At 32.1% G+C, this 24,147-nt stretch overlaps 5 protein-coding genes across 5 annotated transcripts in view; 2 read left to right on the top strand and 3 right to left on the bottom strand.

Moving 5' to 3' along the window:
* The window catches only part of LOC125051163 (glypican-6), an 82,581-nt gene extending 71,752 nt beyond the window's left edge, over positions 1 to 10,829 (bottom strand). Inside the window, exon 1 of the mRNA XM_047651336.1 lies at positions 10,414 to 10,829. Coding sequence (XP_047507292.1) covers positions 10,414 to 10,642 — 229 coding nt within the window. The 5' untranslated portion in view covers positions 10,643 to 10,829. The remainder of the gene's footprint in view (positions 1 to 10,413) is intronic.
* Positions 10,830 to 11,373: 544 nt separating this feature from the next.
* Positions 11,374 to 13,933, top strand: LOC125050867 (probable pseudouridine-5'-phosphatase). The gene is made up of 4 exons (XM_047650931.1): positions 11,374 to 11,750; positions 11,959 to 12,177; positions 12,588 to 12,820; positions 13,160 to 13,933. Exons 1-4 carry the CDS (start codon positions 11,636 to 11,638, stop codon positions 13,334 to 13,336), a joined length of 744 nt encoding a protein of 247 aa, XP_047506887.1. The 5' UTR covers positions 11,374 to 11,635; the 3' UTR covers positions 13,337 to 13,933.
* LOC125050868 (NADH dehydrogenase [ubiquinone] 1 alpha subcomplex subunit 2) lies at positions 13,927 to 14,920 on the bottom strand. Its single transcript, XM_047650932.1, has 4 exons — positions 14,704 to 14,920; positions 14,485 to 14,591; positions 14,284 to 14,301; positions 13,927 to 14,071 (listed from the first exon to the last, which is right to left on the bottom strand). Exons 1-4 carry the CDS (start codon positions 14,781 to 14,783, stop codon positions 13,989 to 13,991), a joined length of 288 nt encoding a protein of 95 aa, XP_047506888.1. The 5' UTR covers positions 14,784 to 14,920; the 3' UTR covers positions 13,927 to 13,988.
* A 440-nt stretch (positions 14,921 to 15,360) lies between these two features.
* On the bottom strand, positions 15,361 to 17,122 carry LOC125050866 (DCN1-like protein 1). The gene is made up of 3 exons (XM_047650930.1): positions 16,986 to 17,122; positions 16,247 to 16,846; positions 15,361 to 16,061 (listed from the first exon to the last, which is right to left on the bottom strand). The coding sequence occupies exons 1-3, from the start codon at positions 16,986 to 16,988 to the stop codon at positions 15,867 to 15,869; spliced, it is 798 nt and encodes a 265-aa protein (XP_047506886.1). The 5' UTR covers positions 16,989 to 17,122; the 3' UTR covers positions 15,361 to 15,866.
* Positions 17,123 to 17,494: 372 nt separating this feature from the next.
* Positions 17,495 to 24,147, top strand: LOC125050865 (probable glutamate--tRNA ligase, mitochondrial). The gene is made up of 6 exons (XM_047650929.1): positions 17,495 to 17,976; positions 18,295 to 18,490; positions 21,220 to 21,434; positions 21,870 to 21,985; positions 23,035 to 23,144; positions 23,599 to 24,147. The coding sequence occupies exons 1-6, from the start codon at positions 17,624 to 17,626 to the stop codon at positions 24,130 to 24,132; spliced, it is 1,524 nt and encodes a 507-aa protein (XP_047506885.1). The 5' UTR covers positions 17,495 to 17,623; the 3' UTR covers positions 24,133 to 24,147.

Here is a 24,147-nt window from a genome sequence, read left to right as displayed (position 1 = left end):
ATTCGCTCGTAAAGGAAATCAGAATTGGTCTTGGTTTTCCAGAAGACTTTCCCTTTCCTAGACGATATATTTTGTTTATCTCATGTTCTTGTAATTGTATGTCAAGGTCAGTTTTGAAAATATGTATTGTATTTTGTATTAATTCTTGTGTAGACCTTTCGCCTTCATTTACTCCAAACATTATCAAATTGTTTTGCTTCTTTCCTCTTTTTAAACTTTCTACTTCCTTTTCGAGATTTTCTACTTTTATTTTTAAGTTTCTATTTTCTGTTATAATAGGTTGAAGTTTTTCGTCTAATCTCTCCATTATATTATTTGTTATCGAATCTTTCAATTCTATTGTTTGGTTCAAGATTTCATTCTTCATTTTATCAAACAATAGTTGAAACTGATCCTCCATTCTTGTAAACTAAATCTGCGTGTTATGGAACGTAATTAGTGGTAGTTTTTATTTACTTGCTCTGGCAACACTAGTTAGCTGTTACTGTGACAAGTGTCAATGTCATTGATCTTTTGTCTATGCTCAATATGATTGGTGAATTTCTAACCTCTAATTATCACTTTTTGGAGATACTTTTGTTGAAATTCAAGAACTTACGTGATATTGTGTGAAATCGGTAGTTCCACTACACGGACGACACTTCGATTTGTGTTTTGTGACGTCGCAGTCTCAAGAACAGTGTACGAAATTATTTTTTAGCACTCAATATTACGGAGCTACACAATTACGATGCTTACAGTATGACAGCCGGAAACGAACTATTGCCTATACTATTAACTAAATCGGACGATGACGAATTGCTATCAAGATTAAAATGATTCCCGGGCGCATTCTGAAAGAATCCGTGAACCGATGGAATGCACGGCTCGTTTTGAACACGTTTCGATTTTGCCACGTCATAACTCGCCCTCGACCCCACATATCACAATCGAATCGATTATATACCTTAATACCTTGTGTAAACGATCATAATCACAACTAATTATAATCGCTGCGTAGCTGACATTCGATATTGTTAGTTGTTTTGGAATTTGCGCTGCACGAATGTCGAAACTTGTAAAATAACACTTGGTATTCAATTTAAAATTTCTTGTTCTTTTATTCGAATACTAAATGCTCTTCAAACTGTTGTATAGAACTGCGAAGTTATAGATTTTCAATTTTTTTAATGAAATAGGAGGCTAACGGACATGAGGCTCACCTGATGTTAAGTGATACCGCCGCCCATTGCCAGAAGGCTCGCAAGTGCGTTGCCGGCCTTACAAGAATTGGTACGCTCTTTTCTTGAAGGACCCTAAGTCAAAATGGTTCGGAAATACTTCAGTGGGCAGCTGGTTCCACATAGCGGTGGTGCGCGGCAAAAACGCTCAGTTGTGGAATGACGGACGTCGAGGTGATACGGATGGTATTTTGTATTCTGCCTTGACGTCCGATAGTGAATTATATTATTATTAATTAAAATGATAGATAGATTGGAAAGTGACCTATCAAAAAAACGTGTTCATATAATATAACGACGTTTTTAGCAACTTTTAATCGACCAACGAGCACATTGTTTCATTATCAAAAACAATAAATAAAAATCACTAAATTGAAAAATAGTTGTAAAACGTTTATAGCATTCAAACCAAAAGGCAATTTCACAGAGCAATAAAAACCTAGCCTGTTCGGTGATTGAATAATAAACTGTAAACTAGCCGATTCTCCTTCCTCCGTTTAGGTAGGTAGAAACATTTAATATAAACTTTGGGCACTTCATTTGGAAACTACTTTCGAACACTTATTACCTAGAATCATAACTTGTGTAACTAATTAAAACATATCAATCCAAACATTGTTGACAACTTTAAATGATCTTCAAAATAGTCACCGACTCGAGACAGGTATCTTCTAGGTAGGTACATAATGATTCCCCTGGGACCAAATTCATATACCTACCCCTAAATATCGATTTGAACTCCCTAAAGTTCTTGTATGTAATATGCATTAAAAATACATTCAAGTAGTATAAAATAGGTGTCATTTTTATATTAGAGTTATTATTTCGGTTAGATTGGTTGGGTTCAAGGCTTAATGTAAGTTATATAGAATCTCGCGTTTTATTAAAAAAACAAAATAAATTATTAAATAAAGTCCCTAAAACTCCTTAGACATCTTGAATACCTTTAAATGGAGGAAAACCCCTAAGTTGGCCTGCGTCGAGATCCTATAACCGTACCATCCGATCATCAGGACTGCAAAGCTATGCAGGTGGCAACATGTTGGCTCAACCGGTCTGTAGAAAAAGCGCCTTTTGCCAACCACATATGCAAACAGCTATTATAATTAAAACGTATTAAGATTAATGAAGCGGACGGAATGTTATAAACGCACGACAAGTTCGAAACCGAATTTGGGAACTGATTCTGCATTTAACAAAATTTTGTATCTAATATATAAAATTCTCGTGTCGCTGTGTTTGTGGTTAAACTCCTCCGAAACGGCATGACCGATTCTCATGAAATTTTGTGTGCATATTGGGTATAACTGAGAATCGGACAACATCTATTTTTCATCCCCCTAAATGTTAAGGGTAGTCCACCCCTAAATTATATTTTTTTTATTTTTTATGATACAGCATTAAAAAATACATACAACCCTAATTTTCACCCCTCTACGATCAACCCCTATTTTTATTATAAATGACATACATGGCAAAACGACGTTTGCCGGATCAGCTAGTTGTTTTTATAAAGATTTACATACTCATTCATTAGAATTATTAGATATGACTTATAGAAGATATTTTTTTTATTTATTTATTTAAAAAAACGTATGCAGGGACGGACACAAATTGGTCACAATTTCTCCGTTCACCATACGTTGACATCAATTACATAATATAGTACATATAATACTTTAATAAAACCCTGACATACAAAATGTCTTGAAACTTGCTTGGGTATTTAATAAAATATACGAAGACTACTTATGCGATTTCAATTACGTATAAACTTTGCATATTATAATTGAGCTGTTAATTTGATCGTATATACTTCAGTGTAAACATGTATGTGAGCAGTGTTGGCCTAGTGGATTCAGCGTGCGACTCTCATCCCTGAGGTCGTAGGTTCGATCCCCGGCTGTGCACCAATGGATTTTCTTTCTATGTGCGCATTTAACATTCGCTCGAACGGTGAAGGAAAACATCGTGAGGAAACCGATATGTCTTAGACCCTAAAAGTCGACGGCGTGTCAGGCACAGGCTGATCACCTACTTGCTTATTAGATTGAAATATGATCATGAAACAGATTCAGAAATCTGAGGCCCAGGCCTAAAGAGGTTGTAGCGCCAATGATTTTTTTATACATGTATATACCACATTTTAATACGGCATAATCTTGTACTAAATATTTATATGATTTAAAATGCATCAGATTTCGTTTACCGAATTAATCACGACAGATTATCACGCTACGTTGAACGTGACAGTTTGTATAAGAATGTTGTTACGTCCATCCATGTGAATGACCCGGTATTTGCAAATGGCTGTCTGTCGATTATTATAAATATATCATTTAAACTTTTATAGTACGACATTTAAAATAACAGTATTGGCAATTCCTGTATCTGTTTCGTGATATTGTATTTTTAATATTCAAGTAGGATCACTATGTTTTCCTTCACCGTATGAGCGAGTGTTACATGCTTATAATATCGCCACTGTATGATAACCTCGTACGTCAAATCCATTTATTTTTTATTCTTAGACTCTCATGTCATTTAAATGGTATAATCATGAAGTAACCATCTAAAACTATGGCCAAAAACACATTATAATATTTTAAGGAACCTTAGACGAAATTAAACATTTTTTTAGTTTCCTGTAATGTTTGGTTCTCTGGACATACGAGCTTATTATTCTATAGCGCCGATATGTGAAAGTACAGTCCATTGGTGCACAGCCGGGGTTCGAACCTACGATTAGAGTTCCAGTGCACGTACGACATTTAAGTTTTTTTTATAAAACAGAGGACAACAGCATACCTCCGCCCATGGACACTCTCAAGCCAGAAGTGAGAAGAGAGAGAGATTGAGAGGTAAAGAGGAATGAAGAATTACTTAATTAAATTAACTTTGTTTTTCGCTGAAATCAGACGCTCTAGATGTGTATTTCTTCCATACACACTGTTTTTAGTATAGTTTTTACTGAAAAACACACTCACGCAATTGTAAAAGAACTACTAAAGTATAGTTATTAATAGTAATTTTATGCGCGGGTTAATTTAGATTATACGTAAGCATTGAATGCAGCAACTATAAATTTATGATAAGTTGATTAATATCATTTTAATCGCTGTTACCCACGCCCATTTTATAGGTTATCTATACATATCGAAAAAGTATATGTATATTAAATAAAGAGCTGAAGAGGAAATAACATTCACTATACATAATTAGTTATTACGAAAAATTAAACATTAATAAATTTCTAACAATTGATTTCGAGAAATCGAGAACTAATCCAGTACATATTATTAATAGATTCCGCAACTATCGGTGTCTAGTTCTGACGTAAATGTAACACAAAATTGTTTAGTCAACCCACGATTCGCGTCTTACTTGTTTGCATTAGTACATCCTGTTATGAGCTTGACAATACATAGAAATATTAGTCTGTGGTCGCTATAGGTTCGCATAGAACATAGACAAGCGAGTTATAGAGAAATGTAATTTACGGGTCTTTTAACTATATTAAATGGAGATCAAAGATAAAACCAATAAAAACCGATTTTAATAATTGCCTGTGTAAAATATATTTAAAGTTATTATATTACCATACCATAATCAATTTTATTTATATACCTTTATGAATCTGCATTTTCTTTTCATAATATATTTTATCTGCATTATTATAAATATAGATACGTAAGGTGTAGCATTACGAAATCGAATAATAAATAATGATCAATCATTAAATAATCTTACTTAGATTATAATTATCCAAAAACCCTTTCGCCATTAAAAATACACATCCTGTAATTTGAATGGCCTAATTGCAAAATATTCTATATGAGATGCGTGTAGGACAAAGCTTCTGTCAGTGGCTCTGACTGATGAAGCCTCATTCACTTGAAATAATTGAAAGGGTTCCGGTGATCAAATAAAGGTAGGAATGTCGACAGCAGGCCGTATTTTATTCAACCATTTTACTGAAATCCTATACAAAGGATAATCAATTCTTCATGCTACCACGATTCTAAAAAAAACTACGAACGACACAAATTGCAGCAGTACAAAATTTTATTTGAATCTTTCGAAGTTTGACTTGGAATTGGACTTTGGAATGTATTTATTTATTTCGTTATAATACAGAAATGCAGTACAATTAAAGTAATTAAATAGCAGCAACTTGCGTCCCTATCGCTTTCGAGAGATCTCTACCAGAAAAACACTATGTGAAAAAAAAATTTGATTAGGTAAGCGCAAGAAGTGCCAAACTACATGAGACACAAATTGCTTACACAAAACTAAAGGAACAAAGCAAAGCAATTGAAACATATGTAAACAGTGAAAGGGACCAGTAAAGTTTAAAGATACAAAAGAAGAATTTATTAAACAAAGTTGGATACCTGACATTAACTATAGAAATTAGCATAGCCAAGAAATTAAAAAAAAATATTTTTATTCGAAATTGATGATGATGACCATAAATTCATATATAGAACCTACTTGATGAAGTTTTCGTCTACTAAAACCCTTGAGTGACTATGGAATCTAATCAATACGGCAAGCGGTTGTCGACCTCCTCCATGTTTACCCAGTCTTTGTCGGCTTGTCAACAACCAACCAGTCCACCCACTAGACAATTTGTATGTATACCATTTAGCCATTCAATATAGGAACGTAATAACCACACGTTTTGATTTGAACGCGTGAAAGTTTTCGTATCTTATCGGCTATCTTAACATTGTCGGACGTTGCAGTCGAGTTCCAGTCTTGCTTCGTTTATGTTAAATAATCGACACTCAGTTATAACTGAAATGCGCTGGTTTTTAACCAACTTGTATGCATGTGATATATTTTTTTAGTGTCATTATTATAATATATTTAGGCATCAAAGCACGTGAGCAGTATGTTTGTCCACAATCTCTCGAAAACTATGTTATAACGAGATGATTTTGAATTCAGTATGTGCCAACTTAGGGAACGGTGCAAGTTTCATCAAAATCAGTTTAAGTTAATCAGTGATTTTTGAGATAATATTGAGGTATCCACACATTTCAGGCCGGATATGTAGCATACCTACGTAAATAATTATGACAGTTAATTGAAGTCGGTATAAATCTTCTAAACTTTTATTAATTCAAAATTCGATAGTCGGTGTAAAAAATCGAAACGCTTTAAAAACCAGTTTAAAATTTGTATAAATTTTCCTCAATTGCTTATTATATAATGAACTATCTATGGCTATGTCTTCTCTACATAAATTTTTATTGTTATATGTAATACCATATTTAAATAAAATATTTTGCCGAAAAACTAAATTATATTCAAATGTGTAATGGCCCATTACAATGCTATGCGTAACTTTTTACACGCTGTATGTATGTATGTATGTATGTAACCGACTCCTTCCGACTCGATTTTGACCCACTTTAAATGGACAGATTTAATTCAAACTTTGTACACTTCTAAAGAATCAGCGACAATATAATAATTTCATAGGTTTATCTCGAAAAAACAATGAATTTTTTTAAGTCCACAAAGCAATACGATTAAATTGAGACAACACGTATTGCTGCTAGAACTAAAAAGTGGAAAATAAATATAGTTTAAAAAATTACTAACTAATTTAGGCTGCTATTTTCAGCCTAAATTAGGAATTATTTTTCACTTTTTAGTTTGATGTGCTTTAAAAGCGTGTTTTATAGTTTTTTTAAACTATATTTATTTGTATCAAAACTCATCATTGTAATTATTGTTTAACACGTAATGTATAGATTTTAGTTATTTTATTAATTTTATCATTGTACATATGTGTCTATTAGTAACATAGTGTACAATTTAAATAAATAATAAAAAACGTCGAATCGTAAGCGTTGAATCAGAGTTCCAACAAAACTACGGCTAAGTAATGCATTCCCAATATTTTTTCCCAAGGTGGACATTTGTGGACACTTGTTATCTCCAACTCCCGTTTCTGACAGCCATGATAGATAGGTCAGAAAGTATCAACAGGATACTACATCAAAGATAACGACATCCTTATAATGTGAAGAATATTTTCTACATTATGAAAGTAAAAAGAAAACCAGTGTCTGTATCTGTTTCGTGTTTTTTTTTCTAAGTGACCTGCTTGACGCACTGCGTCGAGTTTTAGGGTCTAAGACACACCGGATTCCTCACGATGTGTTTCTTCTTGACCGAATGTTAAATGCGCACATAGAAACTCCATTGGTGCACAGACGGGGTTCGAACCTACGAACTGACTACGCTAGACACTAGTAAAACACTGCTCTTATTAACCTAGCACATACATTTCATTACATTTACAAAAAAGCGCCGGAACAGATCTTTATAAAACCCAATTTCGATCACTTCAGCTTTGTAACAAAAACACATCATAATCGATCCATTCGTTTAGAGGCTTTGCCACAGACACAGACACGTCAAACAAAACACTGGAATTTGTTGGAACCAATTTCAATCTGTTTTTTTGACACAAGCAAAAGCTACTGAGGCGTAACTTGCATTTTGGATAATTAACTATTTAAAATTTATTTACAAAAAACAAAAATGGCATATTAGAATAAAATTAAAATATTTCTACTGCTTTATTGCGCCGTTTTCTTAGTCATATCAAAAATATAACGTGAATATCAATGGGTGAGTCATAACATCCCTTTCCGGTGATCTAACGTCTTCATACAAATTCATCATGTCTTAATATAAATAGGGTCAAACTGAGCAGAGATTTATGCATTAAAATTATTTTGTGGTGACTAAGAACCTTATAATAATTTTTAATTTTTAGATTTTCTTGATTGCGATTATCAACTCTGAAGTAAAATGTTAAGTTTAGTAAGAAACCTGGCTATACGTAAATTGATTTTTCTTTATATGTATGTAAAACACCTGTATGGCGGAGGAAAACTTAGTAGGAAACCCGTATATAGCCATACATCGACGACATGATCAGAGGTTTTCTTGTTTAGAAAGAGTGATCAATGAATAAGATGCAGAAATCTGAAGGTTATATTAGCATTAGTAAGGTGTTAGTAATATACACTTATCTTAAATAAGGCACCTGACAACCCTGTACTGGTCACATTTTGCCGGTAGTTGTCGCGACAGACCGAGCCGGTATTCGCGGATTGCATACATAATTACTACAATTTATAAGAATTTACAACCGACCGTGAACCCTCTGAATATTTATTAGTTTTACTTAATATTAATATTATAATTACGCGTATACCGTACATGCATACAGGTACAATGAAGAAGTGCTTAATAGACGAGAAGTTTCGAAAATACAGAAGTCTATAACCGTTCGCACCTCAGTGACGCTCAGTATCAGAAATTTAGGCACAGACTATAGAACAGACAGAGGTAAGTGTAATTATTGCGCCACAGAATATGAAATTCATGTGTTTGAATAAACAATTACCTATTGACGGCGATATTAATTGTATTATTGGAGAAACATTAATCCTAACCACAGACGGAAGTTTTTAAATAATTTTTTGACATAATTTGTAGCATCGCTCAAGAATGCGCAATAAAATGTCACTCGTTATGCAGAAACTCGCAACAGACATCGCCATATTTAGAGATTGATCTCGCAGACTATCTTAATAGCCCATTTACATTGGCGACGAATAAACCGCACTTCATAATTTACGTATTAAACACGTTAGTTGATAAACAGGTTAGGTGCATAGTTAATGCTTGTTAAGCTCTATGTAATATATTTTTTATGTTACGCGATTTTCCTTTAGCATAAATTTATATTTTTATTGTAAGTCGACGGGATAAAGGCATTTTTATGCCAAAAGTCACGTCTCACACTTAATCCACGATATTAAAAAAACAACAAAAAAGCCTTATATCAATTATTATACATACATATAAATACACTTACTTACATTCTACGCTGGCGTAGATGTGGGCGGAGACTAGTCAGTCAGTTTAATATAAAAAGTTATGTTAGCGAAAACCTTATCTTAAATTCTGACACGTACAAAATGTCTCCAGGGAAATAAGATAGGGGGAAATTAATTCAACCGTATCCCGAAGGATGTGTGAAAATAAACTACTACTTTTTATATCGAAGTATTTACTATATTAATTATAGAAAGTAGTCCTTCAGGTTTGTAAAAACGTTAAAATTAAACGAACTTAATCTTAATTGGTAATCGAAACTGTCGAATTAACTTTTACCCGACAAGAAAGTTGATACCTGCAATCTCTATGATAAGATACATCGACTGGTTCATCTGTTTAAGGGTAAGAGACGAACACAATCTTCACGCAGATGTTACAAGCAAATTGGATGTATAAGCCTAGTCTTAAAATTTCAAATAGAGCATAGATTTTCAAATTTACCTTCTACAGAAGTACATCTAATTGCAAATAATAAATCAACATATTTAAGTTGTGTAAGCTGGCCCGAATTTAAGTGATGTTTATTTATTATTAGATTTGCTAGTAATGAAGTTACTAGCAAAAAGCAAAGGATTCGAAAAATAATCAAACTTTTAAAATGTCAAACTATTTGCGCTCCATGCTTTTTTGAGCTACAGTCGCCCCACGGGGGACTGCGACCTCGATGGGACTACCGCAGTTAGAGAATTCACTGAAAGAGCTTACATATTGCAAGATACAAAATTTTGAATCTAGTCTGTAGATAAAACACACCTATAATAGGACATTTTATATAATTTCTCTGCCCCTGGTACGCATAATTATTCATGTCAACAGTCGATTCGATGATAATTTAACAATTAACTGATTGCTTGCGATATTCATAAAAATTGCAATCTTTATAATGTAGGAACCAAGATAATAAAAAGCTGCATAACTAAGATTGAGCCTCAGGTAGAAAGAACGGTTGTCGGCACGAATCGCCTTTGATGTGAACCAGTAATAACTACCTACCAAAAAGGTTTTTACTGTATTGTTTATGTGCATCGAATATCATTGTTTAAATATTAACACGGTAGTAACCTTCCTTCTTTTGTTGCACTATATATTTTTTATATTAGATATTTAAAAAAATATCTGAGCTAGACCATTTAAATATTTACCTTCACGTGCCATTAAATGATTCATAAATTATAATATCATATTGGTTGATAAATGAGCCGATTTTATCAGGTCAATAATAATCATTTAGGAGCGCGTGATTCTTATTTCTTGCTCTTACCTGAATTTGGTTTTTCTTGCAAATCAATCATCGATAACATTCCTTTTTTCTCAAAAATATTTTTCACATTTGCACATGAAATTTCCGTGTCCGCAGTGCTAAGGGTCACCAAAAATCCAGCAAACAATACAAAATACAATATTTGGGTCTGCATACCGAAACCAAAAATCGATTTTTTGTTAGGTGACAATTTCACACAACAACACACGCTCACAGCCATGTTCTTCATTTAATATGATAATTATAAAAAAAGCTCAACTTATTTCACTAAATGCTTTTTAAAATTATAATAGAATACAATTTAAAAACTTTGGACAGTAAACATGCCATTAAACAGGCCCCGACAAATTAACTGCGATCCATGACGGCCGCAGCCCGACTGCGTAAGCGTACACCAAAATGAAGCATCAAGCACGCTACAACACTATCAAGTATCGTTATCGACTAGTCGCTAGTCAGTTTGTCACTGCTGCTATAATCATTAATCGAACCAATAACTCGATCAATACGTAGTTTATTGTGAAAATAATGTATACATATTAAAACAAAAACGTGTACTTTTTGGCAGACTGATAAGATATTACAGAATTGCCGTTCAGATGACTAAATATGTACATAGCTAATTATAAACTATGAGTGAATTATAAATCAGATTAAATCTTAAGTATTAAAAAGTTCCACACATTGTCTAATGAATCAGCCTATTAACTATATCAAACATCAAATTATACTTTTATCTAATTTTGTCCTGGATAAAGGAAGTTTAAGTTCGATTAATATAAAATTCAGCTCGAGTGAAACCATTAGCAAAAGTTTATGTTGCACATCTCTTTGGTGGAAAAATAATAGGTAACGTTGACAGATTCAAATACTGTCATATGTCAAAATAATCAGTTGTATTTCTCAAATTCAAACTATGACTGATGGTTGACTTTTGTTTGACATATTTAGAATTAAACCTCGAAGGCTGAATTGAGGTTTCAGAAATATTAAGGCTAATTTATTATTTTTATTACTTGTGTTAAAACAGCCGGTGCACATTGCACAGCTGTCAATTGTATGAAATAAAAATATTTAGCCATTAATGTTATCTCTATTCAATACTAGAGATGCTTAAATACTAAAGTAAAAATAAATAAACCTTTACTTTGTGGAGTTGCTAATCGTCGAACTCTTCTGTTACTCATTTATATAACCCATTAAGACTGAAGACGGCGCGAAAATGAGAATTCTTCTTTTAAAAACCGTGTCTAATAGTTTTGGAAGGAGGTTTTTATCTACTAAAAATGTAAGACAAGTTACCCATTGTATATTTGATATGGATGGTCTATTATTAGGTAAGATAAAACTATGCTTAGCCTCCAACCTTTTATGTTCCTTTCATTGGTAAGATTAAATTTATGTAATCTTCACCTTTAAAATATTACATTATAATAATAATAATACCTTATGTTAATTTAAATAGGATATTAAGCATGTAATGTGTTACAATTTAAAAAATCTTTTCTATCATGCTTCATTGCTTTTTCGATAATTTTGTTTCAGATACTGAACAAGTGTATAAAAAGATGATAACCCAACTATGTGCTAATTATGGCCATCAATATACCGACGAGTTAATGATGAAAGTTCTTGGTGGAACAGAACAAAGGCTCTCAGAAATTCTCTGCAAAGAATTGAAGCTCCCAATTTCTCCTAAAGAATTCAGAGATCAATTATTAGTTTTAGGCGATACTATGTTGGCCAATGCTCCATTATTGGATGGTTTGTACCTTTTAAACATTGTAAATCGTATACAGGATTGGATTATATATAATTTACAGTATATAGACTAAATTCATGTAGACTTATCATAATTATATAATAAAATATATTGCCTACATCATCATAATATTTTTAGGAGTAAGTTTAATTTAAGTGAATAAACTTTTTCAGTTGCAATTGATATTCAATTATCTTATCTTATGACCAAAATTATAAGTTGATGATACATATGGACTTGTTCATTTTTAACTTCTTAAAAAAAACTCAGAAACTAATAGTTTCACCTTATAAAAAATTATTTAAATGTGTAATATGTGTTAATCAATATAGAAAATACTATTAAAATGTCCTACTTGTGCTTTAGGCAGTCCAACAAGATGGAAAATTATCAATTAATGAATATCTTGCAGGGGCTGAAAGATTAATTCGTCATTTACACTCATCAAAAGTGCCATTTGCCTTAGCCACATCATCTAGTGCCCGATCAGTTGACACTAAGATTGCCAGTTATAAAGAATTGTTTAGTTATTTCAATCACATGGTGATGGGCAGTACAGATAGAGAAGTGAAGTTTGGGAAGCCACATCCTGATATATTCTTAGTAGCAGCTTCAAGATTTCCAGATAAGCCTGATCCTAGTAAAGTAAGAGACATTTAATTTATATAAAGTATAAAACATTTTGAGATGGTGTAGTGTACAACTGTTAAAAATAAATGGCAATAAATCTATTACCAAACAATGCCAATATGTTATGTTGCCAAAAAATTTTAACCATTAAATAACATGACATGTGATTTATGCTCACATTTCTATGCTACCAATTTTTTTAAAGTATTAATTCCTAAATATATTATAATAACACTATATTGTAATAGTAAAGCAATTTTGAAAGAGTTTTACAATGTAGAGCTTCTGGACTGAATATATACTACATATATTGAAGACATTAACACAGCAATTAAAATTTATTTTATTTTTCAGTGCTTAGTATTTGAAGACTCTCCTCATGGTGTAACAGCTGGTATATCGGCCGGGATGCAAGTAGTGATGGTTCCTGACCCACACTTAAACAAAATGTTAACAACACATGCAACAATAGTATTACCAACACTTGCAAAATTCCAACCTGAAATATTTGGGTTGCCCCCTTTTAAGTGAATTTAATTTAAGTAGTATTGCATGAAATAGTTTTACATTTGTGACATTGTCTTCCATTTCTTTACTATAATCTTGATTAATCTATATGAAAATACTTAAGTTGTCCTATACTCGTTGCTTGTCTGTGCCTAAATTTAAGATTATATTTTGTTTTTTAACCAACATCTATCATATATTTAAGTTATACTACATGTGGTACTTTGATGTTTATTATTTTATTGCACAAACCACAAATATAATCAAAGCCCACATTTATGCTGTTGTTTGTACAAAGATTTTTAATTGTTTACATTTTATTGTTAAGTTTACATAATAAAATATAAGAAATATGATAGTAAAACTTAATAAGAACTAGTGAACAAAAACCTCTTATACTTACAAGTACATCATCTAAGAATTATAGATTTTTTAGTCATTTAGTGTTATTATTAAATTATGAGTTCAAGAATTTTATTATAGCTTTAATTATAACAAATAATCTATTATGATGAGGGTTTATAACAGTAATGGACTGTTACACTTTGTACAGGTCATTTATAAGTAAAATATTTATCTAAGTGCCAGCTTGGTTTATGACAATTAAATAAATGTAAGCTAGTGTATTTTTTATTTATAAATAAAATAATTAACTACATGATAAATTTTAAATAATTTACTTTACAAATTGCTTAACTGCAGCTAAAATATCACTGGCAGATAGGTTTGTTAGAGGTGCACTACGCTCAGCGCCTTTATCTGAAAATAAATATATTACATTTATATCCAGAAATGTATATACTATACATATTTAACACTATCTACAAAATTATTTCTATAAATCATCTAAAATTTTTACCCCTTTGCTACTCTAATAACATAAGAGGAATTATAAAAACCATGTTAAAGTCGAATCAGTTTAAAAATCACATTCCTAACTTGATCACTGGTTAGGCCACATAGTGACTCACTTGCTTCACAGCCTCTATCTGAAAATTTTTGTTTACTTTAAAGCTAAAGTCATTTTTATACTGTTATGCTGATGATGATATTGATGCTTTCTAAAAGCTCCAATGAGCCCATAGTCAAAAATGGTGAATCTAGCTGCAATTCGTGTAATGGCATGTGACAGAAGATAGCAAAATTAGAAAACAGATGATTTTGTAACATACCATATCGAGCCCAAATACGAGGTTGTATTCCATTGCACTCTCTAATAAGAATTGGAAAAGTAGGATTCTCTTTCTTTATGTTAACATAGTTTTTACTTATGAATTCCCTGTAAACAAACATTCTGATAGTACTTTAGAAATAGCAACATACATTTGATTAAACAATGTAAACTGTTAGGTCCGAGCTACAAAAAAAATATGTTTATGTAACCAATTTACCTTACACCAGCCGAGTGAGGACTTGTTTGGCATAAGTGAATTCTCAGCTCTTTTAAAGCACCCCCAAGTCGAATAGACATAATAATTTTAGTTAAGTGAGTTGATGAGTTTATAACAAAATATTTACGTAAACTTAATGACTTCTGCAATAAAATTGATCGGCAGATATTTTAACTTGTAAAATCTAGAATCTTAATCCATAGATATCTTTGTCCAGACATAATGTCAAATTGACATTGTCAGTCTAAAAAACAGACCTAAAAGATTTTTGCTCCTTTTTAATGAACTGTACTCTGTGGGTTTTTTTTTATTAGAAATCCTCAAGGGACAAGGTGCCTCCAGCAAGGACGTGCTTCTCCGTGAACCGCAATTTTATTACGTGATATCTTTAATACTAGCACAAGTATGAAAATAAAACTTTGAGTTTTCTTCAACAATTTATTATTACTCCATAGTCCATACATAAATTTAACGCTTTGTACATATTAAATAAACTAAGTACCAAAAATGATTTTATTATTCTAAATGCTGATATCCCTATTCTCAATATCTAATGATATTAACACTTGTGAAAACAATAATGCTGTTTAATTTTGCATCTAATTTTTATAAAGGAAGTTTTTCAGTATAACATTGTTTTTAAATTTATAACAAAACTTTGTTGGATAATTATTTTAATAAAATGTCTGGAATTATTGTGTACAAAATCAAAGAGACCAAGTCATTAATATATTAAAATGAAACTCACATTAAAACTGTCAACAAAATAATATGGGAAAACATTTAGATTTACTGCAAACTATTATCATTGTTATATACATATTTACATCTTAATTTAAAAGCTTTACAGTTTACAGATTATTTAGTGTAATAAGTTTCTTTGTGAAAAATTTTAAATCCTACTATATGGAAAATGTTATTACTCTGGTGTGTATGGACGAACATGAAACTATATACAGGTATACCAAATAGACTGTCAAGTAATATGGTCAGCTACATAAGTCAAAAACAATTATGATTGCAATCCATTCAACAGTGCATAGTTCAAAACTGTACAGAACGAAGCATGACAACAGAGAACAAACATATGAATGGAGTTTTCTGACCAAGTTGCACCTTTCATCAGCATGACTAACTGCTTCGTCCTGCCATTGAAGTAACAGCTAGCCAGACACTGGTTCAATAGATTTAACACCATCAGCTGTAAGTCCCTGTTTTTGACACCACTCAACAAAATCATCAATAAGAACTGGCCAAGCTCCCTCAGCATCATAATTACTCATTCCATCATCAATTTGTGTTGCAAAGTCAAGAAGGAGATTCCATGTGTCTTTTGGTATAGATCTTTTGTGGTGATCCTAAAAATCCCAATGCAATTACTGTTTATTTAATCAATCACTATACACATATATTTAATGCTCATATTCTTTATAGAAATTACACAACATGGTGAGTTCATTTTTCTCAAATTATATTTAGCTATTTTTATTGCATCCTATGCAGAAAGTTTAATCAATGCATTAAAAACAAAATATATACAAACCACAAGAAATTTACACCAAGCATCAAGAAATTTAAATCTTCCTTTGAGTACAATATTCCAATAAGCTATCGCCATTTCTAATTCTAATCCTTTTTGGCCGGGATTCTTTGCATAATTGAAAGTAAAATGATAAAAATCCTTAAATTTGTTTGGATCTTTAAGTTCCATATCAAGCAATGGTAACTTTACTTTTAATTTGTCTATGCTATCAACACTAAGCTCTATAAGACCCATGGTAAATTCTTCTTTTGTAAATTCACATTGAATAGCTGCTTTACATTTCCAAGCAATAATAAGAACTATTATGGATTCAGGGCTTAAGTTTAAGTCTTCTAGGAACTTCATAACACCATCAACGGTAATTTTATCATTCTCATGATGATCTCGGTATTTATTAAATAACTGGTCAACCTTCTTTCTGTCCACTGATGCTTTACCAGAATCTTTGTAATAAGCGTCGGGGTTTTGAAAATAATTGTCGCTAGCCAAGTCTAATTTCCAGTCATTTTGAGAAAGGCAATATATCGCGGTACTCTCGGTCGTTTGCGTGAAAGCTACAAATTTTTTAACTTTGTCCCTCTGTGATGATTTCAATTTATTCTGAAAAGAAAACGTAATACATACAATGTCATAACCTTATTATTATGTTAGCTGTCAACTCTATTTTGCTATATTGAAGTGAAAATAGCATTTATTTAAACAGCGTTAGACAAACCATCACAATTTTACAAATACCAACCATTTTTGCTGAACTTTCGTTAAAAATAACTAAAACTTTCACCAAATTTGCTATTGTTTCGACATCGGAGGCGAAATAACAATCATGAAATATTTTTTTTACATTTTTCAGCTGTCAATTGTTAAAATCCGACATTAATCATTATCTATTTATATTATCTGTAAAAATTATTGGAATTTGGAATTTTTACGTAATGTGTGTACATGACGTAAAAGAGACTTCATTTTTATCCAAAAAAAAAGGAAGTTCTGTAACACAAATCCTATTAAGCTTACATCCAAAAAATCTGAACTTAAAGTTTTAGGTACTGAAGTAATATGAATCTATGCTGATTGTTTTATATTCTAGTGTTTGCGCTAGCTGTCAAATAAAATCTGACGAAGCTGCTACAGCTACTGCTAGGCCAAAATGGACTATACTGAATACATGATACATCTCAAATTGTTCTAACTTCTAATCTTCGCTACACGTAATAGTGTTCTGTGATAATGTGATTCAAATTTCAAATGCCTAAAATGATAAAATCTGAGAAGAAATAATTCACAGTTGAGAGAGTTATTGTTTTTTTAATTCTATAGCTGTTTTATCGTGCAATGTTTTTATATGTTAAGTATTTAGTTGTTTAGTATAATACAAATATGTGGGGTGTCGGGTCTACTACATTCAAAGGATTTCATCTTTCTTTGGCTAAACGAAATGGTAGTAGAAGCATAAAGACACTAGTTCCAAGAGTCAGATTCGCTCCCAGTCCTACGGGATATTTGCATCTAGGGGGTTTACGAACAGCTTTATATAATAATTTATTTGCCAAGTCTCGACGTGGTGCTTTTGTTTTACGAATAGAGGATACAGATCAAAGTAGAATGGTAGATGGGTCCATAGAGGCACTCATTCAAGATTTAGCTTGGGCAGGCATAGAATGCAATGAGGGTCCGAAGCAGGGTGGAAAATATGGACCTTATATTCAAAGCAAACGCTTACATATATATCAGTAAGTTATTAACTGTAAGTCACTACTTAATGTGTTTATTTTTATCTAATAAATAGTATATTGATCTATATACCACTATACTGTTATATTGATGTTTAAATTTTGTTCCATTGTAAATAAATTTAATTTCTTATTATGAACATAACTTAAGAAACTGTTTTTAACTTCTAGATAAAATACAAAATTGTTATAGGGTTAAAATAGATTTAATTGTTATTTTTTTGCCAATTTAGGTTAATGTTTTGTTGATTTATAAAAATATTTTATTAATTTTGAAAAGCTTATAATATAATTAAATAAATGTTTCAATAACTTCAGAGAATATATTAAAAAGCTATTGGACAATGGATCGGCATACAGATGTTTTTGTACTGAGCGGAGATTGAATATTTTAAGACAGAATGCTGTGAAAAGCCAACAGGTTCCTAAATATGATAACAAATGCAGGAATTTGCCAGTCGAAGTAGTCAATGAGAAAATAAAATCAGGAACTCCTTATTGCATTAGGTTCAAGGTTTGTATCTTATTAACATAATTGTATTCCTAGTAAAATGTACTCTCAGGCTAGACAAGCATTATATCAGTTGTTTAACATACTTATGACTGGCTGAATTTCTGTAACTCATTGGTCAATGTCTCCAGTATGGGAGCGTTCAAGTATTACATCACACAATTTTTGGAGATGATTGACCCCCCCCATGTAACGCGCCGTAACGTTTTTCTGTACCCAATAGTAAAATGTTTCGTGACTCTTTATATCTAAAAGTTACCATTATGTGGTGGAAAGTACTGGAAAGTCCAAAATAATATTAATAATAAGGCGTAATTTAATCCCCGCCCCACATCGTAACAATTTACAAGAGGACCCCCGTGTTTCGTTACGTAATACTTAACTCCCGCTGATCGCTCCCTATGTCATATTATATCCAATATGTTGTTGACAAGTAAGCAATCAGGTTGGCTGACTAAAAGTTGGTAATCCAAGAATAAAAAAAAAAGGGTGCGTGTACTTATGTACGCGCGTAAGAAGTTATACTTCTTTGGCATTATTAAAAATAGTTTTTGATTGCATGCAAATAATTAATTACAATTAAATAATCAAAGACTGGAAAAGGAGTCATTAAAGTCAATAAAGTTCAGTTTACATTTGAAAAATTAATTAAATAAATATTTATTATTATTCTCTTACATTAAACAAATAAAACACTATTTATCTTTAAAACATTTTTATTTCATTATACTATTTATTTTTAAGTGACTGTCTTCATCAGAATTTCGGTTTGTAATTTTAAATTAATCATTACTTGGTTGTGCATCTACGAGGCTTCTCCAAAACTAAAACTACTACTTGCTTTCTGCAACAAATAAGAGAATATTAATTTAAGCTCTGTCCATGCAAAACTTAAATTTTTTTATAATTCATATTATAAATTTTTTAACGCATTTATATTAATATAATTATATAAATGTGTTAATAATATAATTTGTAGCACATGCTACAGACCTGGATAGCAACTTTCTTTTATTCTATTTAGAGATAGAGATAATTTAAATATAATACCGGTGTCTTCCTTGTAGGTTTCTTTGGAGTTGTTTGGGGATTCTTGTTGTTCAGTTCGACATGATTTTCTTTAACCTTTCTTTAATCCTACAAAATAATGAAATTGTTAAGTTATGTTGTCACTGTTGTGCACACCTTTGTTTGGCTTTTTTAGTATTCAAGTTATGTCAAAACTGATTTATTACCTTGTCATTGTTGGCTTTATTTGCTTTTGGGATATCAATTGTTTCCAAAATGATTTTATTTGTAATATCCTGAAATATATAAATAACATCTATTAATTTAAGTATCATGGTGAGTGGTTCGCACTCAGGTATTAAGGTGTATTATACCCACTGTCCATTATAAGTGGGAATGGGCTCACTTCTGGCTGGACAGAGTTTCGGTACTACAAGTGCAACATGGTTGTTTTGAGGTACATATTACAATATCTCTAACTACCTGTAGGGGAATAAAGTACTGTTGTGAGCATATGCCTATGCTTGAAAGGTTGAACCTTGAACATCACCATACATCATATTTATAATTAACATTCCTACCTCGACACCATCACAATCTAATTCATTGAAATCTACTTCAAACCGTTGCGGTATCATCTCTGCCATATCCATTGTGTCTCGAGAAGGTGATGGTGGCTTTGTTCCACCTCCAGTTTTAGATGTTTCACGGCGATAAGATGACAACTCTTTTTTTTTATTCAATTTAGTGCACTTCCACTGATTCATCAATTGTTTTTTGTCTCTTGTCCTTATATTTGCTAGATTAAATCTGAAAAATTACATGTTTTGATTAAATAATGTGGTCATTTTTTTGAGATGCAGGTACTTATTAAAATGTTTACTTCTCTGTTATATCGCTCCAAGCCTTCATTTTCTCCTTATTAGTATTCGTGCTTAAATCTTTGTTCTCAATTATTGATATATAGAATATTTCTAAAACGTTGCTGTAACAAACGCAATAAACATAAGCAATGAATAATGGTTCATGTTTCAGTTTTAATCAACAATAATACTCGATAATACCTACGGATAGTTAACCTCAATTGTATTGAAGCACTCAGGAAGGTTGGCACAGTTTTTTCACAAATATTTTATCATATTAATTAGTTTTGATTTAGATATTAAATTTAAATCACTTCTGATTATAATTCAGACGCACATATACAATTCGCACTTGTATAATGAAAATAACTAGATACATAGATAATCTTTTATTTTAAACAATAATTCAAACTCCTATATTTGTTTAAAAGGTAAATGTCAATGTCAGATGTCAATTGTCATGGATATTCAAAATTCTTGTTAAGCTGCTAAGCTAAGAAATAGAATATGCGTGAAGTTAGCTTATATTCTATTTCTTTTGTAGATTGCGCACGCTATAATCACACTCCGAATTTTGTGTCATAGGTGCGCGCGCATCGTAAAATTTCACTCTCATCAAATTTTCATAACGCGCCTAAAGAAGTATAACTTCAAAAATCTAAAGGATTCTGTTTTTAACCCATACTGTCATGGACACACCAAGAGGTTTTGGAGCTTTATCTATAATGTTAATACTCAGTATCTAGCTATTGTACTCTTATATTATGTTTGGCCTTTATTCCACACACACACAAACTGCGTGTGTATTCAAAAAAGTTAACTGTTGGCCTTAAAATAAGGTATTTTTTTTTATTGTTGCAGCTGTCTTCTGATTGCCTATCATTTGACGATCTTATATTTGGTGCTATAGCTTATGATGTATCATTAGTAGAAGGTGATCCAGTCCTTGTAAAAACTGATGGTTATCCAACCTATCACTTTGCAAATGTTGTTGATGATCATTTAATGGATATTACGCATGTGCTGCGCGGTGTGGAATGGCAGATATCAACTACTAAACATTTACTTATTTATAGGTATGTTATTGAGAAATAGTATTTGGTTTACATATCGTGAAATTAAATAATAAAACTTTATTAACTAGAACCCCTAAGGCTTTTTGTCTATGAGTATCTTAAGTACTTAATTTAAAAAAGTTATATCTTTAACATGGTTGATACTTGCTTGCTTTCAATATTAATAATGAAAAAAATGAATGAATGTTATTAAAAAATTATACACACCCCAATTTTGCTTGAAATTGTTTCAGTATAGTAGAATATTTCAAAAATCAAAGCTAGTTGTACCGTCAAACTATAAATACCATAGTAATAATATAGTAAGTCATAATTCATGTTTCGTAATATTGTACCAAATATTTATAATATAAGAGATATATGGATATATATGGAGAAAATCAAACATATTCATTAATATAACATATAATATTTTTTTATCATAATGTATTTCAGAGCATTTGGATGGACACCGCCACAATTCGGTCATTTGCCACTTATCGTGAATAGTGACGGAACTAAATTAAGTAAAAGACAAAACGATGTTCGTGTCGAAGATTATAAAGATAAAGGTAAATGTTGTTTACACATCTTGCTTTATTTGTTTTTGCTGGGATATGAGGCAAACGAGCAGACGCCTATGGACACCATGATGGGTCTTTTTGTAAAACGTTACGATGCAGGGCGGGGATTGCATTACGCGTTATTGTTAATATTATTTTCGACTTTACAGCACATAATGGTAACTTAGCTAGCTGGATGGTCACTAAACGTTTTACTATTGGGTAGAGAAAAACGTTACGGTGCGTTACACGGGGAGGGGGAGGGGGTCAATAATCTCCAAAAATTGCGTGACGTAATACTTGAACGCCCCCTAAGTCGTAACGATTCACGTGCATGAACGACGTCAACGTAATACGGGTGTATTACCTTGACGTCCGTCGTTCCACAGAGCACCACTGTGGCCACCACTGTGCCGCGCAGCACCACTGTGGAACCAGCTGCCCGCTGAAGTATTTCCGAATTCGACTTAGAGTCCTTCATTCTTAAATGCCGGCAACGCACCTGCGAGACTTCTGGTAAAGTGAGTGCTCGTGGAATGCTATATCTCTTTAACATCAGATGAGCCTCTTGCCCGTTTGCCCCCTGTTATATAATAAAGGAACAGTGTTAGGGAGAGTACTTAAAGAACTCCGCCATTTAGATAATTGTGATTGCCTTGTGCTATACCTCATCGAAGGCGACCGAGGCGCTCAGCTTGGACATAACGAATCCCCTTTGGACTCAATCGCATCAACCCATCTGCGAGTGAGGTATACTAAAAGATCACCTGGTGAACGACCACAGTGAAAACTGTACTGACGGTCAATGATCGGCTGGTGCTCTTCTACCAAAAGAGCTGGATGTTAATAATGGACTCCATTATTATTATTTTCTTCATAAAATAGTAGGAACAGGTATTTTATTATAATGTTACTCGGGGCGATGTTTATGACAACCATAAAATAATTTCTGCTTTCCAGATGATCAGAACTTAGTTAAAAACCTTGCAAACAAATAGTTTAGCTATATTCTTAAGATTCCAAATAATTACTTATTAAATACTAAGGTTGGTTTCTAGGAGTCTACCCGCTGGCCCTGGTGAATTTCATATCATTGTCGGGTGGTGGCTTCCAGCATGTGCCCGGGGAAGGGGTTAGACTGAAAACTATGGACGAGTTAGCACAGGAGGTAGGATTTACTGTGTTTTTTTAAACTTTTGCACAATAAAATAAATATATAGTAAAATAAATTGTAAATGATTTATGCAGGAAACATTGATTTTGTTAATTCCTAATTTAATAAATTTTTGACCTTTTTAATAGTATCTTTTAACATTTAAAAATCTAGTTAAATCTCTGCCAAGGGAGTTGTCAGGGGGTGGGAGGGTATTGGCAAAGGTAGGAGCAATTGTCCCCTCCTAGAGATAGTATTTATTATGTTTACATGTTTATTGTACAGTTAAGATCATGTTGAAGTTTTCAATTTAAATCATTTTTATTTTTCCATCCTCCTGCCCCCCATTGACAATTGGCTGATGACGCTCTTGATCACTAGAATCGAAAAAATAAGATTATTAATTAGATAAATTGATAAAGGCTTGATTACTTGAATGTATAACTAATGTATAATTCTATTAAAATAGTTTCAGATCGACAAAATATCTGCACATCCGAGCCGGCTTAATCCGGATTTATTACAAGAGTGTAATAGGTTAGAAATAAAACGGCAAATACAAGACCCGATTCTATCATCACAATTAGTGGCTAAACTTCAATTATTAATTAAAGAAAAATATAAAACAGAAAAGCTGAATATTACTGATGACCACATTAGAAGTGTTTTACTATGGGCGACTTCAAGAATCAACAAAATAGAAGATTTGGTTTCAAACAAATTTGGCTTTTTATGGATTCTACCGTCAAACAAAAGCGAAGTCGATAAAATTTTATTGCATGATGTTGTTGAAAATTTGGAAAATTTAGAAGAATTTAATGAAAACTCAATTAAGGAGCGGTTACGAGAAATTTCTTCGAAGAATAGTGTGAAATTTCCGGAATTGATGAAAATGCTCAGATCCGTTTTAAGTGGGTTGAGTGAAGGGCCGAGTGTCGCGGAAATGATGCAATTGTTAGGTAAATGTCAAACGATTGAAAGAATAAAGGCTGTTGATAGATAATAACGATGTTTTATT

This window comes from Pieris napi, chromosome 7, assembly GCF_905475465.1.
Source record: "Pieris napi chromosome 7, ilPieNapi1.2, whole genome shotgun sequence".
NCBI classification, from domain to species: Eukaryota; Metazoa; Arthropoda; class Insecta; order Lepidoptera; family Pieridae; genus Pieris; species Pieris napi.
The sequence above is the reverse complement of the archived record's forward strand: the minus strand, read 5'-3'. Positions and strand labels throughout refer to the sequence as shown.

Bases quoted from the DNA above. Each gene is read 5' to 3' on its own strand.
- LOC125050867 (XM_047650931.1), top strand. From the start codon at position 11,636: ATGAGAATTCTTCTTTTAAAAACCGTGTCTAATAGTTTTGGAAGGAGG. The intron at 12,178-12,587 runs GTTTGTACCTTT...AATATCTTGCAG, and splicing joins CAATGCTCCATTATTGGATG to GGGCTGAAAGATTAATTCGT. The intron at 12,821-13,159 runs GTAAGAGACATT...TTTATTTTTCAG, and splicing joins ATAAGCCTGATCCTAGTAAA to TGCTTAGTATTTGAAGACTC.
- LOC125050868 (XM_047650932.1), bottom strand. From the start codon at position 14,783: ATGTCTATTCGACTTGGGGGTGCTTTAAAAGAGCTGAGAATTCACTTA. The intron at 14,592-14,703 runs GTAAATTGGTTA...GTTTGTTTACAG, and splicing joins CCTCACTCGGCTGGTGTAAG to GGAATTCATAAGTAAAAACT.
- LOC125050866 (XM_047650930.1), bottom strand. The intron at 16,062-16,246 runs GTTTGTATATAT...TGGGATTTTTAG, and splicing joins CTTGGTGTAAATTTCTTGTG to GATCACCACAAAAGATCTAT.
- LOC125050865 (XM_047650929.1), top strand. From the start codon at position 17,624: ATGTGGGGTGTCGGGTCTACTACATTCAAAGGATTTCATCTTTCTTTG. The intron at 17,977-18,294 runs GTAAGTTATTAA...CAATAACTTCAG, and splicing joins AAACGCTTACATATATATCA to AGAATATATTAAAAAGCTAT. The intron at 23,145-23,598 runs GTAGGATTTACT...CTATTAAAATAG, and splicing joins TGGACGAGTTAGCACAGGAG to TTTCAGATCGACAAAATATC.